This window comes from Oreochromis niloticus, linkage group LG6, assembly GCF_001858045.2.
Source record: "Oreochromis niloticus isolate F11D_XX linkage group LG6, O_niloticus_UMD_NMBU, whole genome shotgun sequence".
In the NCBI taxonomy this organism is placed as follows: domain Eukaryota; kingdom Metazoa; phylum Chordata; class Actinopteri; order Cichliformes; family Cichlidae; genus Oreochromis; species Oreochromis niloticus.
This window is the reverse complement of record NC_031971.2, coordinates 13356349-13372854: the sequence shown is the minus strand read 5'-3', so window position 1 is coordinate 13372854 and position 16506 is coordinate 13356349. Positions and strand designations below refer to the sequence as shown.

The 16506-nt window shown below is 43.3% G+C and overlaps 1 protein-coding gene across 2 annotated transcripts in view; it reads right to left on the bottom strand.

Annotated features, from left to right (window-relative positions):
• gna12a (guanine nucleotide binding protein (G protein) alpha 12a) overlaps positions 1-16298 on the bottom strand; it is a 28565-nt gene extending 12267 nt beyond the window's left edge. The window contains exons 1-2 of one of the 2 annotated variants that reach the window (XM_003455953.5): positions 15494-16297; positions 9751-9969 (exon numbers count right to left, since the gene is read on the bottom strand). In XM_003455953.5, the coding sequence (XP_003456001.1) occupies positions 9751-9969; positions 15494-15811 (537 nt within the window). In that variant the 5' untranslated portion in view covers positions 15812-16297. Of the gene's footprint in view, positions 1-9750; positions 9970-15493 lie in introns of both variants that reach the window. The other variant, XM_005460733.4, reaches the window with a different exon arrangement.
• Between the last annotated feature and the right edge of the window lie 208 nt (positions 16299-16506).

Genomic DNA, 16506 nt, shown 5'->3' with positions numbered 1-16506 from the left:
CAGTTCACTTTTCTCCAGTTTTGTCTGGAATAGAAACTGGAGGGGGGGGATTTGTTGCCGATACTCTTCAACACAGCTGTGCTCAGCTTCAGCTCGCAGCTCAGGTTTCCTGTTCAGGGAGGGATTATGTTTGAAATCTATCAGTCTAAAACATGCACTCACTAGCTGGTGCAGATCCACCACTATCTTATTTGCAATTCCTGCTCTGGGGATATTTTATGTTTCTTCCTATCAAGGCAGGGATATGCATTATAGATAAAATGGGGTACCACAGACACACTATACACAATGTTAAACCTCAGCAAGGCCCAAGTCATCGATGAAGTGTGCGTGTGTGCAGCGTCGCACGCATTTGTGCATTTATAGCCTCTTTACACCTTTGTGAGACTTCAAAGTCCCCTGAACGGTACAAAGTCTAAACCTACGCTGAAGACAGCAGCCACCACTTACTGTCACTCCTTGATCTACAGCCTTGTTTTCCTCGAGCAGGGGAGGTTCGATGTTTATGTCCTGCATCAAACTGCGTGTTATCTGGGTGTGGTGGGAAAACAGAAAAGCCTCCAAGTAAACAAACTCCTTGCCTGTGCTCGCTTTGGGTTTGTTTTTCCCCTCACTATCTCCCCTTTTCCTTCGCTCCATTTTCACTGTGGGAGACTCCCCATCTCCACGCTCATCTCCGCTTTCCACTCCCTTTCTCTCTTCCTCTCATCGGACTCTCCTCCCTCTCCCCTGTCTGCTCGCGGCCCAGCTCGGGCCCAGTTGTGCCTGGGAAAAGCTGATTGCGGTGTCCCCGGAAAACCTCTCCAAGAGCGGCAAGAAAGTGGAGGCGGAGAGTATCTAACTCAGCACATTTACTCCACAGCAGACATTTTAGTTTTTTGCTGTCGAGAATAAGGCTGCTGTTGCTCCATGTTTTGTCCGAAAAGTGAACAGAAAAAGAAGACCAGCACTTTTTTGGTAGCGTTTAACTTCCTTTATCCTCGATTGGGCCCCAAGCACATGCACATAAATCATTTAAAAACAAAGGGGACAAATATAAAGTTAAGTTTGACATCCCCGACTTAAACTATTTTACATCGTGGGCCACTTTGATGTTAAGTGGGTCGGATCGGTGAAAATCCCCTTTCTGCCGGTGTTTAACCACACATTTAATCCCTGAGAAAACGTGTGCAGTTTAACAGTATGTCTCAGTTTATCTACATGATAAAGAAACGCTGCTGTAGTTAACTGAAGGAGTCTATCAGCATGTCTTTTTGGCTAAAATTAAGAGAAATAAATGAGTAAAATGACATAAAACCTTCTTTTAGCTCATTGAGGAGACTTTCCTGTAATTATAAAATTGTAAAAACTGTAAAAATAATACATTTCTATAACAGACAGGGAAAAAACAGGAGCCTACTGTCATTCACTTGTTTTACTATTAATTGAATTAATTGTATGAATGGCCATGGGAGAGGTCTTTCTGTATGAAGCTGTATGACTGTATGAATTTTTGCCGTCCTTCATATTTTCCAAAGCCTTCCAGTGGGCCATACTTGAGTCTTTGGTGGGCTTATTCAGGCCCCTGGGCCTTATATTTGACACTCTTGGTCTAAGTAATCTCAAAAACAACTGGGCACTGTAGTACATGTTAGATATGTTGGGAACTAACTGCTTGAATTTGGTGCATTGGTAATAACTGCATGCAGCAGGACAGTGAATGAGGGATTGCCCAATATTAAATAGAAATACAGTGTTCATAGGCTCACTGGTTAAAATGTTTTAGCTCCACTAGCAGCATGGATGAGATCTGCAGTGTTGCTCAATTCCAATAGTCCCAACTAGATGTTTTCAAACAGTGAATTGCTGGAGAGATGAAAGGAATCAAAAAATAGAGAGGTTAAGTTGTAGGTTGGCCTGTTGGCCAGCTCATCAGCACAGTAGCTCTGATATGCAGTTGACATTCATTCATGCTTTAATACCAGTAGCAATTGACAGAAAATAGTGTCATATTATGGGTCACTGCTGAGTCATCCACTGAAATTGAACATCTAGAAAGCCACAAATGACTATTATTTTTATTTATTATTACTTTTTTTTACCACAGCACTTCACTTTGCAAGGCTGGATGTACCTCATCACACCACACACGCCACAGATTGCCACGTATAATACCTGTAATACACGATTTTTACACTCCATTTATACTTTGCAGTAAGAAAATGCTGTGATTTTAGTCGCGAGTCTGCAGAAGCTTGTTATCAGAAGCGTCGGCTCTTTGAAGAAGCTCTGGAATGAGCTGACAGCTATTTTTGGTTTCAGCTTGTAGCTCCTCACTAAACTCACAGCATTTCCTGTTTACCTGTGACCTCTGGAGTATGATGAGGGCCCTGTGAAGTGAAGCAATCTAATTTCATCAGGAAAGAAAAACACATTTTTTCCCCCCTTTAACCCCTTAATGCCTCGAGTATCATATTTCATACATTCAGTTTTTGTGAATTTTTGACACTTCTGCATCATCAGTGTGATTTTTTATCCACCGAAAAACCTAAATTAATGAATTTTTAAGTCATACATTGCAAAAAAAGCCAGATGTAGCAAATATGATACAAATTAAAACTCATATATGCAAATTAAAGGTTTTTTTTAACTACAAGCGTTGTTCACCCAGTCTCACACACATTCAGCCTCTGTTTCTATACCAAAACAATCACGCACACGGTCATCCTCCGATTGGGGGAAACTCTGGGCATCGAGCCACCAGACAACCCGCTGTATCTCCCGAGCCACAATAATGATGTCAGTGGGACAGAATTTAAACATGGAGGCTAAACTAGTGTTTTACATCATAACCTGCACTTAACTACGCAAGCGTTCCCTTTACGCCTGCGGTACACAGCTGCTAAAATTGCTTCAGATTCAGTCTGGACCCATGCAGAAAAAAAGGAAAGAGAGTTGTACAGCGCATTCGCTACACAGCCAGCAGGTGTTTAATGCATTGCTGGTTTTGGTTTCTTTACGGAATTTGCTGACAATCAGCAAAACACTGACTTTCACCAGCTTTACTCCACTTTAAAGCAAATCGAGAGCTGAACCGAAGCACTCAGTCCACTTAGTCCACACAGACTGCACATCATTCACAACACTGGAACCGCAGCTATTTAAATAGCTGTCTTGAGGTGACAAGCAGATCGCGCGTGTTTCAGAGTCAGTATAGATTGATACGTTTGAAAAAGTCTGCTGATAGAGTGGCAGCAGGCCATGAGCATCAAAAACGCCTCTAAATGCGTTTCCTATGCGTGCTGGCCTTTAGAGAGAACGATGCCTGCAGGCCTGTGTGCGGCTGTAACACACTAACTTTATCACACAGCAACTCCAGATAAGACAAAGCGGTCTGACCCAGAGCTGTACATCTCAAACACGCACACACAGTTTGGTGAGTGCGAGACAGCGGAGACAGAGACGTAAGCACCTTCTATGTGACTCCAGCTCGTTTTGTCACCGATAAAAGTGTAACGAGGTAAAAGGTCGTCCTCACAGCCCCGAGCAGACAGTAAAGCTGCTGTGTCACTTTCAATAAAGCCCAAACAGAACTAGCGGTTACAGCCAATGCACGGAGCGCAGACAGCGAGCCCAGCTGGTGATGCCGATGCCGTGAGACATTCCCTCTGTTGACAATATGGTTAGCGATCATTCATGACATTCTGCTGAACCATTGAACGTCATTGACAAGCTGTCTGGCCCTTCACGGCATATCTGTAGACGTTTATTGGACAAATGGTTTCTCTAGCCGGTCTGTTTCTCACAAAATGTTCTTTAAAATATAGCAAGTGGCTGTTGAAAGGAGTCTATTTGTTTTTGTTCCTGCGAGACGGGAGAATAAAAGATGAACTTGGAAAAAAAAGCAAAGGCTGCTCCGGCTAAAGACAGCAGAAAAAAAATATCTGCCAGACATGATTCATCTCGGGAAGTTTCATATGAAACTTTTGAGCGTTTCACTTATTTTTAAAAGCTTATCTGGTTCACTGGTTTGTAAAATGCTTGTCTTTTAAGCCTTTTAAGACATAACGTAATGTTATGATGCCTTCTGATGATGATTTTGTGGATGTAAAACGTTAGGAAGAGAGACAAAGACGATGATAAAAATGTCCTCCATCACTTTCACTGTAATAACTTGCATATCTTCTATGCACTCGTGGTGACTGGTCGTTGCCTATAAAGAAAACATTTCTTGTGCAACCCACTGGTGTTGATCTGTGTGTGTTTAATGTACTGCATGTTGTTAAAAGGGAGAAGAACTGCTCTGCTGTCTGTGAGGAGTTTCACGTTTGTGTTTGCTGGATGTAATTCAGGAGAAGAGACTCCGCAGAGTGCACTTCAGTGGCTCCATTTACAGTCAAGAGGAAAATAATTACATCTTTGCAACGTCTCCAAAAAAAAAAAAAAAATGAAAGCGAGCGAGCGAGAGAGAGAGGGAGATAAGGAAGTTATGCAAAAAGACAATAAATACTTTGGCTTCACTCGGTGCACTACTAAACAGTTAACTCCGGCTTCTTTTTCAGCTGGCAGGTATAAACATTTCTAATGTGATCCGGTTACTCTCTCGGATGTTTTGAGCACATCAGTGACTATTAGATCAGAGAAAACAGGCTGAGGTAAATCAGTTACCATGCAAATATCTCCTGCTCTCCACAGCACGACTACAGAAGTGGAAAACAAGGCTACAGTGCAAAGTTTTTTTCTTCTTCTTTGCAATATTACTCAGTCAGACCGCTAATAGCAGAAGAAACGGAAACAGGACAACAGCATGATTAGTAATGAGTAGCAGTTATTTTGTGTTTGCTGTAAATGTTGTTTGCCATCATATCAAAATTTAAAAATGCAACACTAAATTTAAATGCGGACACGCAGTAGCAGTCATCAAATGAAATCATCAGGTCAGCCAGTGACTATACCCAAATCAGAGTGAACTGAGACGTGCTTTTTTTCCTGAATGGGAGATTTAACATTTTAGTAAGGATTTCATTTAGAAATGTAGTGGTTTACAGATCCTGGGATTTGGTCAGGAAGGGTCTCTGGCTTAAAAAAATGTAAAAAAAATCTGCCAACTCAAACACACAGAGCTACCTGCTGTTGCAACCCCTCCCAAGAAGGGGCAGATATACCAGATATATCAGGTTAATTACTCAGTGCAGCAGAAAGGCTCAGGAATGCTTCAAAGAACAGGAAAAAGAGCCCCGGGAGTTGACCATGACAACCAGCTTGACAATTTCGGAGATTTGATTCAGTTCAATTCAATTTTATTCATATAGTGCGAAATCACAACAGCAATCGCCTCGAGGTGCTTTATATTGAAAGGTAAAGACAATCAAATGACCCCGTGAGCAAGCACTTGGCGACAGTGGGGAGAAAAAACTCTCTCTTAACAGGAAGAAACCACAAGAAGGACGAGGCGCAGGGAGGGGCGGCCTATTGCGACCTATTGCAGCGTAACTAAGCGAGGATTCAAGGTCACCTGATCCAGCCCTGACTATATGTTTTATCAGAAAGGAAAGTTTTAGGCCGGATCTTAGTAGTAGACAGGGTGTCCAAACTGTGAGCTGGTGACAGCTGAAGGCTCTGCCTCCCATTCTACTTCTAAATATCCACGAACTACAAATCACACATGAGACGATAATGATCCCAGTCCCAATTATCCCAATGCAACTGAGCATCTACACAATGCAACAGGAAAAATCTGATGCAGGAAGGCCCTGGCACCCAAAGGATCCACTGCTCACATCCCGCTGCTCAGGACCACAGAGGACGTGTCCATGCTGCAGCAGGTCAGCTGTGTCAACAGTGTAAGGAAATCAACAATATTAGACCCGTGGCTTTAATGCGGTGGCTGATCGGTGTTTATAGTTTATGGAAAAGTTAAAGCCTGTTAATTAAATGCATTCTCACCCAAGAGAGCTGAAGATGATGAACTGGGCTGAAAAGCAAAAAGGGAAACTAATATATCTGAGCTGGACAATGTACTGCATTATTACGGCTTTATCGTCTTTGTATTTTATTGCATTGTTATGCAGTATATACACACACTACAAGTTTACAACAAGCTTTAGTAAAACAACAGCCCCTCTTTCCTGCATCCCACACACTTGCTCATTCTCTCTCTCGCGCTCTCTCTTAACATCTCCCTTACTCTTAGAGCCAAAATCAATATAAACAATGTGACAATATCAGCCTCAGACGCCAGCGGCACCTCGAAGAAGAAAGGCACACCATTACAACAACGTTTTAAACATGTCTCCCACCGATTCTGGGGGTTACCGCGGCTTTAATCCGAATAATCATCTTCCCGAGTTGTCTACCAGATGCAGAAATCAATGATTTTGTAAAATCATTGATTTTCAGCTCGGCTTGTTTATAAAGCCGCATGTTTTTCTCTCAGGAGAACATTCGCGCTCGAGTTTGTGCGAGTTTTCTTGCAGTTAAAAGCAGTGATTTGTTTTGCCCTCAATATAGCAAAATAAAATGTACATCCTTCAGTTGTCAAACTGAGATCTGGTGGACACAATGCATTCGAATGCCGTCTTGTAGTCTGGAGGATTATTTACAAGCCAAGTTATCATAATTTCATTGTTCAGCTCACCTCCCCTTTTTGTCACACCGCCAAGTGCAATGCAAGAACGAACGTTCCCTGTATTACGTTGCATTGAAAACATGCGTCGGACACATTACTGTTACATTCTTTCAATATGAGAGAGGGTTACATCAGTTCACATACAACCAGTTACATCAAAGTAGCTCTTAAATTAGCGGTAGCTGTTTGTATCAGAGCTGTTCCAGTTATTATTTTGAAATATCCTTTTCTTAATCTGACCCTCATGCATCAAGCTGGGATATTGAGGTTTCAGTGAAGCCAGATGAAAGCCAAGAGAACACTAATGAAATCAAACCATTAGTGTTGCAATTCCTGGTAATATTTTGTTAAGCGTCGGAGTTCAGGAACTGACGAGAACTCCAAAGCTGTAGATATTCAAAGAAATGTTCACTTTGGATGTTAGATATCAAAGACATGTCCTCAAAAGTCATTTAAGCTGCTTCTTTAACAGAAAGGTCAGACGTTATTTTACTTGACATTTTCTTTGGCCAAAGCTTAAAGCCAGTTTATCTGGTTTAATCAAACAACAAAAAAAACAAACAGACTACACTGTGTCAAAGATTTCAGCATATTCATATATTTCTTTACATAATACCACATAAATCATGTTAAGTATTATAAGGTGGGAAGTGTAGAGGAGAAACTAGAAAATAACACTAATGCAGAACTGGACATTGTAGAGTGCCGTGGGAAAGTATCTGCCCACTTCCTGATTTCTTATTTTTTTCATATTAGTCACACTTCAATGTTTCAGATCATCAAACAATTGTTAATTTTAGCCAAAGATAACCCAAGGAAATACAAAATGCTGTTTTTAAATGATGATTTCATTTATTAAGGGAAAAATCTATCCCAACCTGCACGGCCCTGTGTGAAAAAGTGATTGCCCCCTAAACCTAATAACTGGTTGCGCCACGCTTGGCAGCAAGAATTGCAAACAAGTGTTTGTGATAACTGACTTTCAAATCACTGTGGAGGAATTTTGTTTGCATAATTGTTTTAATTCAGCAACATTCGAGGGTTTTCGAGCATGAACGGTCTGTTTAAGGTCATGCCACAACATCTCAGTTTGATTTAAATCCAGGCTTTGACGAGGCCACTCCAAAACCTTCATGTTGTTTTTTTCTGAGCCATTCAGAGGTGGACTTGCTGGAGAGGTTTTAGATCATTGTCCTGCTGCATAACCCAAGGTCTCTTGAACTGATGTTCGGATATTCTTCTTCGGGATTTTCTGGTAGAGAGCAGAATTCGTGTTTCCATCAATTACAGCAAGTCGTCCTGAAGCAGCAAAGCAGCCCCAGAAACTCAAACTACCACCACCATGTTTGACTGTAGCTATGATGATCTGTTTATGACACGCTGTGTTAGTTTAACAGCAGATGTAACAGGACACAAAAGGTTCAGCTTTTGTCTCGTCAGTCCACAGAGTATTTTCCCAATAGAATCGTGAACTTTGACCTTAACTGACACATATGAAGCATGCAGTTCTTTAGACATCGTTTAGGCATTGGTTTGTGACCTCATGGATGAGTCATCTATGCACTCTTACTTCAGTTGGCTAGTGACTCCTGGGAAGGTTCACCAAGTTTTCTCGCTGTAGTCACTGGAGTCCCAAATCCTTAGACTTTGTAACCCTTTGTAGACTTTGTACTTCACTTTGACAGGCAGATTCTATTTAAGTGAGTTTTTTAATTCAACAGATCTGGCAGTTATCAGGCCTGGATGTCGTTAATGAAACTGAACTCAACTTTCAAAAACTGTGGCTGATCACTGGGGTGGTGGAGGTTACTTTTTCACACAGGGCCAAATAGGTTTGGATCGCTCCTTTCCTTTCATAAATGAAATCATCATTTAAAAATCCTGCCAGTGCTACCCCTTATCCTCCCAGTAGACACACCTATGGTATCAATTTCAAAATCCTACATTGTCTTGTTTTCAAGCTATCACACTCACAAGAATTTCAGAAAGCTTACTCTGACCTTACTCTAACCTTGAGGTCAGAAGAAAAGATTTTTAGTAGATGCACCTATAGTATCAATTTGAAGCTTCTACGTCGCCTTATTGAAGAGTTATCGCTCCTAACTTAGGCGCCCACGCCGCCTGCCTGCATTTTGTATTTGCTCAGGTCATGTTTGTCTAAAATTAAAATTTGCTTGATGATCTGAAACATATAAGTGTGACAACAATTAACGAATCTGGAAGGGGACAAATACTTTTTACAGCACTGCAAATATCACTGACATAAACACGAGCATCTTCAGTTCACACTTATAGGCCTCTGATATGTGCAGAATACAAGGTTGGAAGCTTCTGCCTTAGACTGCTGAACGAGTAGGTTAAAACATGTTGGACCTTTGTTCTTGTCTCGTCTCGTCTCTCGTCTATTGACTAGGTTTACAAAAGACAACAAACACTTTTTGAATGAAATGCCCTTTTAAACGGTTACAGAGAGTTTTCGTCTATATACATTTTTTTTCTTTAAGTCTATAAAATCCCAAAGAGGGTTATCTGCCCCCCACGGGAGATTTCTGCAGCAGCAAAAAGGTTCAGGGGAATATTTTGCAATGGTTCAGCTAATCTAAAAATCATCCACATATTTGTGTAAAGGAGGGGAAAAGAGTACAAGTAGGATAACAGTTTGTTTCGCTGGTGATTTGCTTTGGTTTAACTATAACAAACACAACAGTAGCTACATCGGTGCATGCCCTGGCATCACATGTTGCAACTGAAAGCACACGAAAAAGCGCTCGAGCAGAAAAGTCAAGCTAAATTGCTCAGATGATAATAACGCTGTTAAAAAGCTGAATATTTGAAACAACACTTTGATTTAAGTGCTCATTTTCTGCAGCACTGGCACACGAGTACCTTGCCCTCTCTTCGTGTTTTGCGCCCTCTCACCGCCTCAGAGTACTGCAGCTTGTTGCCATGAAAAGCACAGACTGACTTTACTGCATCTTGCAGAGTTTCTATAGCAATAATCACTTTCATATAATTACAAGGGTTAAACATCATCCGGTTAAAATTACCACTTTTGGGTGTCTCAGGTGGTTAGTGATGAAAGTTCGTAGGGGCGTGGGAGGATATTAAAAGGACTGAGAATAATGTGTCTCTAATCTACTCACCAGCTGGAACTCGGAGCGTCTGGTGTAGGCCTCCTGTATGCCGGCGTCTGCCCAGAGCGCGCTCAGCGCCATCACGTACAGCTGGAACTCACTGGGCTCGACCCCCGAAGCGCCTACGCGGCCCTCCCACGACATCACCAGCATGCCCTGCTTCTCATTTTCACAGCTCTGCCAGCTGATACCCAGCTTGTCGCGGGCATCCACCAGCACACGCATGCCCTGCAGACACACACAAGAAGACCAACCGCCTGTCTTAATGTCGCAGATATTTTTCTAACCACACAGATGGGAAGAAAAAAAGGAATCTAGCATTCCTCGTAAACACGGAGTAACTTTAACGCTGAAACTCATGCATTTAAGTCACACTCTAAACGCATGCATGTGTGGCTGCTGGTGGTTTTTTGAGGAGAACCATGTGGGATCTGTGTGGGAGGTCTCTTCCTGAGACTGAATATTCCTCCTTCAGTTCTACTTTTTTCTATTTCTGCCATCTATTCTCTTGAACAGCTACTCCAGATGTCAGATTGAGGTGGTCTGTAACTTTCCGGAACTGATGATGCAGCATTTACGCCCGTTTCACACAGCAACTATAAATATATACTTCTTTTTTCTCTCTCTCTCTCTTTCCAGCCAATTCTTGTGAACAACTGCGAGCATCACCAAAAATGTAAGTTAGCTGTAAAAACCTTTGATTTTTGAATCGGTGAGCTGGCGCCGATCCATTACACCCTCACCGGCTCTTAATAATTCACTGCAAATGTGAGGCGTATTTCACAGCATCTCCGAGTCCAGAGCGGCTGAATTATTAAAGAGTTGTTGCTCATCTGTTTTATGGATCGTCACAATGACTCTGCTGTGAGTAATTTAAGAGTGTCTCAGGGGTCAAAGTACGTGTGCTCTGTGTGTGTCTGTCAGTGACTCATGACCCATCTGAATCTTTTGCAATAGTCAAGTTTATTTGTATTGCTTAATCTCACACTGAAGAGGCTTTTACACACCCACAACATCAACATCTCCTGACCCGGCTCAGCGTCGTCTTTATAAATACGGGGCAGACCATGTAAAAACCAGGAAGTCAAAGAGAGAGAGTGCCCCCACCACCCACGCTTCTGAAGATGGCTATAACAAAAAAAGGCAAATGCATAGAGTGAAAAGAAGGTTTGACTAATGTATCTACGATGTATGTCTGTTTCATGTGCGTGTGTGTGTGCAGTCTGACTTGGCTGCCCTCTGTGACTCAGTGTTGTGGAGTGCTTTCAAGTCTGATCCTGTTCAGACTTTTTGTTCAGAAATGCTGTTTTTGTTTTTAGGAATGAGTGAGATGGATGTGAACCTAAACAAGTGAGGAAATCCCACAGTGGTGCTTAAAACAAAGACACACACAAACACACATGCTACATTAATGTGACGAACATGCAGACCCACTACCAGCGTGGACGCAGTGATCTCAACGCAGAATCACTGCGTGAGCTTTGAGTGAGTCACATCCAGATTGTGATCACTGTCTCCGAGACGACACGAGCCTTATCAATTTACTAATCTGCTGCATTTGTATCATAATCCTCCATATTCCTGTCTGCGTCTCTTCCTGAGTGCCCGCATGTTTACTCCACTGTCTGCTTCCATGCCGATCAGCTTGTCACTGTCTGTCTGTAACAAGTCAGTTACGTGCGGCTCAGTTTCAAAGCCTCCGAAGAATTCAGATGACTGACGTTGCCTCCGCTTTGCCCAATCTAAGAGGTCAGTACCAGAGGATTGCACACATTCTCTAACGAGAACTAGCTTGCGCGTTATCTGGACGTTCAGATGACGTCAGCTTGTGTGCTATATTTAGCACGTACTGTGCATTTCTGGTCTGCTGCTCATGGGTTAGTGTGAAGCTCAGCTAGAAAAACAGAAACAAAGCGAGCGCTAAACACTGGAAGTCAGGTTTGCTTACTGTTATGAGTCTGAACATGGTGGTAATTACACAGGAATGACAGACAGATGGCTGGCACTGCTGCCTCACAGCGAGGAGGCCCCAGGTTCAAATCCAACAGCTGGGACCTCTGTGGAGTTTTGTGGAGTTATCTCCCTGTGCTTGTGTTGGTTCTCCCTGGGTTAGGTTAATTTGCAATTCTAAATTGGCCGTAGGTGTAATTACGAGTGTGAATGGTTCCAACCACTACCTTCCCCCTAACCCCCTCTGACCCCAAACTGGATAAGTGGAAGGAAAGATGGATGGATGGAAAGGTGTTGCATGGATGTTGTAACTCCTGTTGTAAACTGATTCAGAGTAATTCTAGTTTATCACTGATTATCTGGTTATAAACATTTGAACATATGCATGCACAAAGGCCATAAACAGCATTCGCTTTACTTCCCAGGAAGTGCAGGTTGCATACTTCCCAGAACTATGACCCAGTTTTGGACCAGACAACTTCTTTATGTGACTGACATAGGATGCTTCCACACATGCACTGGCTCCCCTGAACTTTTCGAGGCTATACCTGAAAGAGGTGAAAATGCAAAATCCTCCCAGCTCGGCAGCACAAAGTCTGGGCGATCAGTTAAATAATGCCCAGGTTAAATTTATGCAGGAAGCAGTCTAGCGAATTCACAGTGCAGGAGTGGTCCTATTTTGCTGCGAGCCCTGCACGCGCTGCTCAGGCAGCCTGAAGCAAACAGATAGTCAGACTGAATGTGAAGCAGACTCCGAGTGTACAATATCCTTACTTCATTCTCCTGACATCCACGTGTAAAAACAGCTACATAGAGTAGACGGAGGAAATACCAATAAGAAAAGAAAAGGAAAAAACCTGCTTTTTTTTACATAGGATATTAGTATGTGAATCTTCTGCTTCCTGTTAACTCCAACCAAACTTCACCTCCTCTCTAGCCGTAGAGGGCAACGCCACAGGACGCACAAATTTAAATGAGTAACAGGCTTTGATTGAAAAGCTCATTTTATGTGTTACTGGCCCTCAGTATCTGACCACACGGGGCGAAAAAACATTAAAATCTGATGTCTGAGCTGATGGGCTTCTCACAGTCATGGCGTGGTCAGCAGCGTTAGTAGCAGTTGCCTCCGGCAGATGGCTGGAGCTGGCAGGGTTCTGTTTCATTTATAAATGTTGTATTAAAAAGCGGCTCTCTTTCCTGCGTTGATGCAGTCCACCCTGCGAACTGCACTGACCTCCTCCTCCTCTAAAGCGACGCCTGCCTCCTGAGCCCACAGAGCCCAAGTGAATGATGGGACTGTAAGTGACATCAACACCAGCCACAAAACACAACACATGAGCGGGCAGCCGGTGCCAAAATATCTGCTGTGAACCAAACGAGCCAAAAAAGAAGAAAAAAAGAGAGAGAAAAAAGCAGGCGAATACTTCAAAGAAAATCAAGAAAGGCAATGAGAGATAAAAGCTACCAGAGATAAGAGAAGGGAGCAGCCATCACATGCTCAGTTTAGAAAGATTTGCTCTTTTTTTATTGCTGGTATTTATCTTCTATTGTGATGAAGAAATGCAGCTCATAAACTAACAGATCAAGTCAAAAACGACTCGGTGATCATTTACTTTCTAGTTAAGGCTAACTTAGATCAGAGGGGTTTTTTTGTTTGTTTCACTTCAGTGTGTGAGGAACATATGGTTCACCTCTGACAATGGTTAAACCACAGCTCTATCCACTGCTTGATGAGATAATTACTCAGACCGCACCTGAGCTCCACCTCTCCGCTGTTTATTTCTGCAGGCCTAATTGTGCAGCACACCTGTGCATTCTCTTTCAGCTTTATCCGCCCTTCTTTCCTTCCTTTCCCACTTTGCTCTCTCGCTCCTTATCGATAGGTTCCCATAAAACAGGGGGTTCCCCACTACACCTGGTAGGTGACACTGATCTTCCACCAACAACCGCATCTAGCAAACGATTGGCTGTTTTCCCTTTGTGATGTGGGAAATCCAAACAGCGGCGTCCAAACTCAAAGAAGGCACATCATGTCAGGAGCACGACCGGGAATGTGCCGTATTCTTTTTTTAACATTCACGGGAACTGTCAGCGTGACGTCGGTGAGGTGTCTGATCATGGTGCACGCCATATTATTCACACTACATTGATTTGAAGGCCAAAAATCCAACGCGATCTTCATCCGATATTCAAACGGATCAACAGATTTGGCCTCTTGTGACTTTTTCGTCTTCTTCAAAATGAAATTTAGGTCGGAGGCTTACTGCTTCGACATGTTTGGAAAGGATCCAGTGTTGGGATGATAGCCATTTACAGCATTTGCTTTTATTTGTAAAGTGCGGTTAAGCTGGGATTGCTTCAAAATGTCCTCGTTTTCCAACACCAAATTATCCAGATATGATTTTAATGCCCATTAATGCCCATTAATTCAATAATTCACTGATGATAAATTAGTTATTATTGTTATTGTATCATCTACATAGAGGCTCAAAGGCCTGTTTCCAGCAGCCATCAGTCCTTCTTCAGTGGCACATTATGTCGCCCAGTGAACGTTTATCACGTTACAGGGCTGATTGATCATCGGTAAAACCTTTTTCCAATTATGTTAGCACAGCTTGTGCTGATTAAAGAAGCCATAAACGTCGAGTATGCGCGAGCATCACACAATTTGCCTGCATGAACCTCCAATAAACTCCAGATTTTACAACCACGTGTGCTACTCTCTTAAGCAAACAGCACACTAAAAAGGAGCGTGAATCTGCAACTGAGCAAGAGTGCATCACTTCTCAACCAGAAGCTTTTTTTTGTTCTCGCAGTGGTGAGGTCACTCCAGGATTGTGGCCTTCTGTGCAGAGTTGCAAAGAAAAAGTCACATCCAAAAAGATGGGGAAAAGAGTAGACACTGAACAGAGGAATAAAACAGAAACGATTAATCATTAATGAAAATAACTTCCACTTACTACCCTAATACTAACATTCGCTCTTTATATACTTCAGATGACGAATGACCGCAGCGCTGGTGAGGGAATTACAGATGTTTTAAGCGGGGTAATAGCTGGTAGTTTTGGCCTGGACTATCAGCTCCTACACATCGCGCATTGTGTGTGTTTTCTGGAGTTTGGCTGCTGGTAAAGTGTGGGTGTGTGGGAAGATTGTGTTCTTGATCTGGCCCGAGGCAGGACGGTCACTGTATACTTGTGTTTGGGGGAGGGTACTGAATACTGTCTTGTCTGTGCAGAAGTGCAGGCTCTTATCATCCTTGTCTGGGCTGTGTGGCACTCAGGGCGGATGTGCTCATCCCTCAGGAATAGTCTGGTATTGTTAGCTGGTGAAGGAGGCCCAGCCATGACAGCAAACAAAGGGACAGGACGCACACACACACACACACACACACACACACACACACACACACACATAGACTCACTTCAGGATAAAAATATGCACTATGTCAACAGACCTCTGTGTGTGTTTAAATAAGTGTGTGAACCTTAGTCACTAATGGCCCAGGGCTGCAGATATAAATTGTTCCCATCATCTTGATTTTCTTCAGAAAAGGTTTTGCCTGACTGTCTTAAAAAATGCAAATCAATCAGATTTATTATAAAAGCGAAGACAAAAGCAACTAATTTAAAAATCTGAATAGTTAGAGCCACAGTGACCTAAAGTGTCAATTACTTGTGAAAACTTTCAAAATGCCCCCTCACTGTTGTCCTTCTCTTATAAAACACGCTTTGGATGTTTAACAAACACGGCAAACATTAGATATGTGGAGGGTGAAGGCCCCCTCGAGCCTCGTCTTTACCTTCAGTATATTCTCATAGATTGTGTCCCGGAAATCCAGAAGTGCCTTCTGATCAAACTCCTGCCCGTTAATGATGCGCATCTGTTTGAGGAATGTGGACTTTCCGCTCTCCCCGGCCCCGAGCAGGAGGATCTTCACCAGTCGCCGAATGGCTCTCCTCTCCCGGGCGATCATCGCGTCTATCTCCCGACTCCTGCGCCTCGCCTCCCGCTCTTGCGCCGCGTCTCTCTCCCGGCTTCTCTCCTTGCTGCCGCCGGGGTCCCGGCTGGCCTCGGCCGGGAGCAGACAGCGGCTCAGGGTGCGGACCACTCCCGACATGGCGAGTCGTGGGAAAAGTTTACCGAAACTCCAGTGGGAAAATGTTCATTATAGGATTGTGACCCCCCACTCCCGGGATGGAAATGGTCCGACTACAAAGTTCACGGATAAACACGATAAAGACGCGTAAAAAAATAAAGTCTACATTTAGTTTGAGAAGCCGTTATCTAGTCTTCAACCGGCAGACAGTCCGTGTCCATCTTGGTTAGACCTCGCCATCCACAGAAATCACTCTGGATACAGAAACAAAGCCAGAAAGCAACAAAAGAAAGTTTAAACGCTTAAATGTTAGAGGCCAGAAAACAAAAACAGAAAGTTGACATGGAGTCCGTATGTCCATCCAAAGCGCAACAACTGTAACAACGCTGAGGCTGTGGTATCTGACTCCGTGGGACAGCTATCCAAACTATCCAAACACAGCCAGCGGTTTGTGAACTTGGAAGCTCCTGCGGGCGGCGCTGGGACGGCCAGACTGCTGAGGGGGGGGCGCCGCTACTGATGATGCCCGACAGGGGGCGTTAGCAGACGGAAGGAAATACATATAGAAGGAAAGCAGAAACAATTAGCGCTGCTCGTGATGTTTTCTCCTGCTGTTCGTGTGTGTGTGTGCGTCATCACTGGGAAATGTGGTCCTGCTCGGTTTGAGCACTTTTACAGCTCTGTTTGTGGATGGTTTATTGTCAGCGTCACACAGA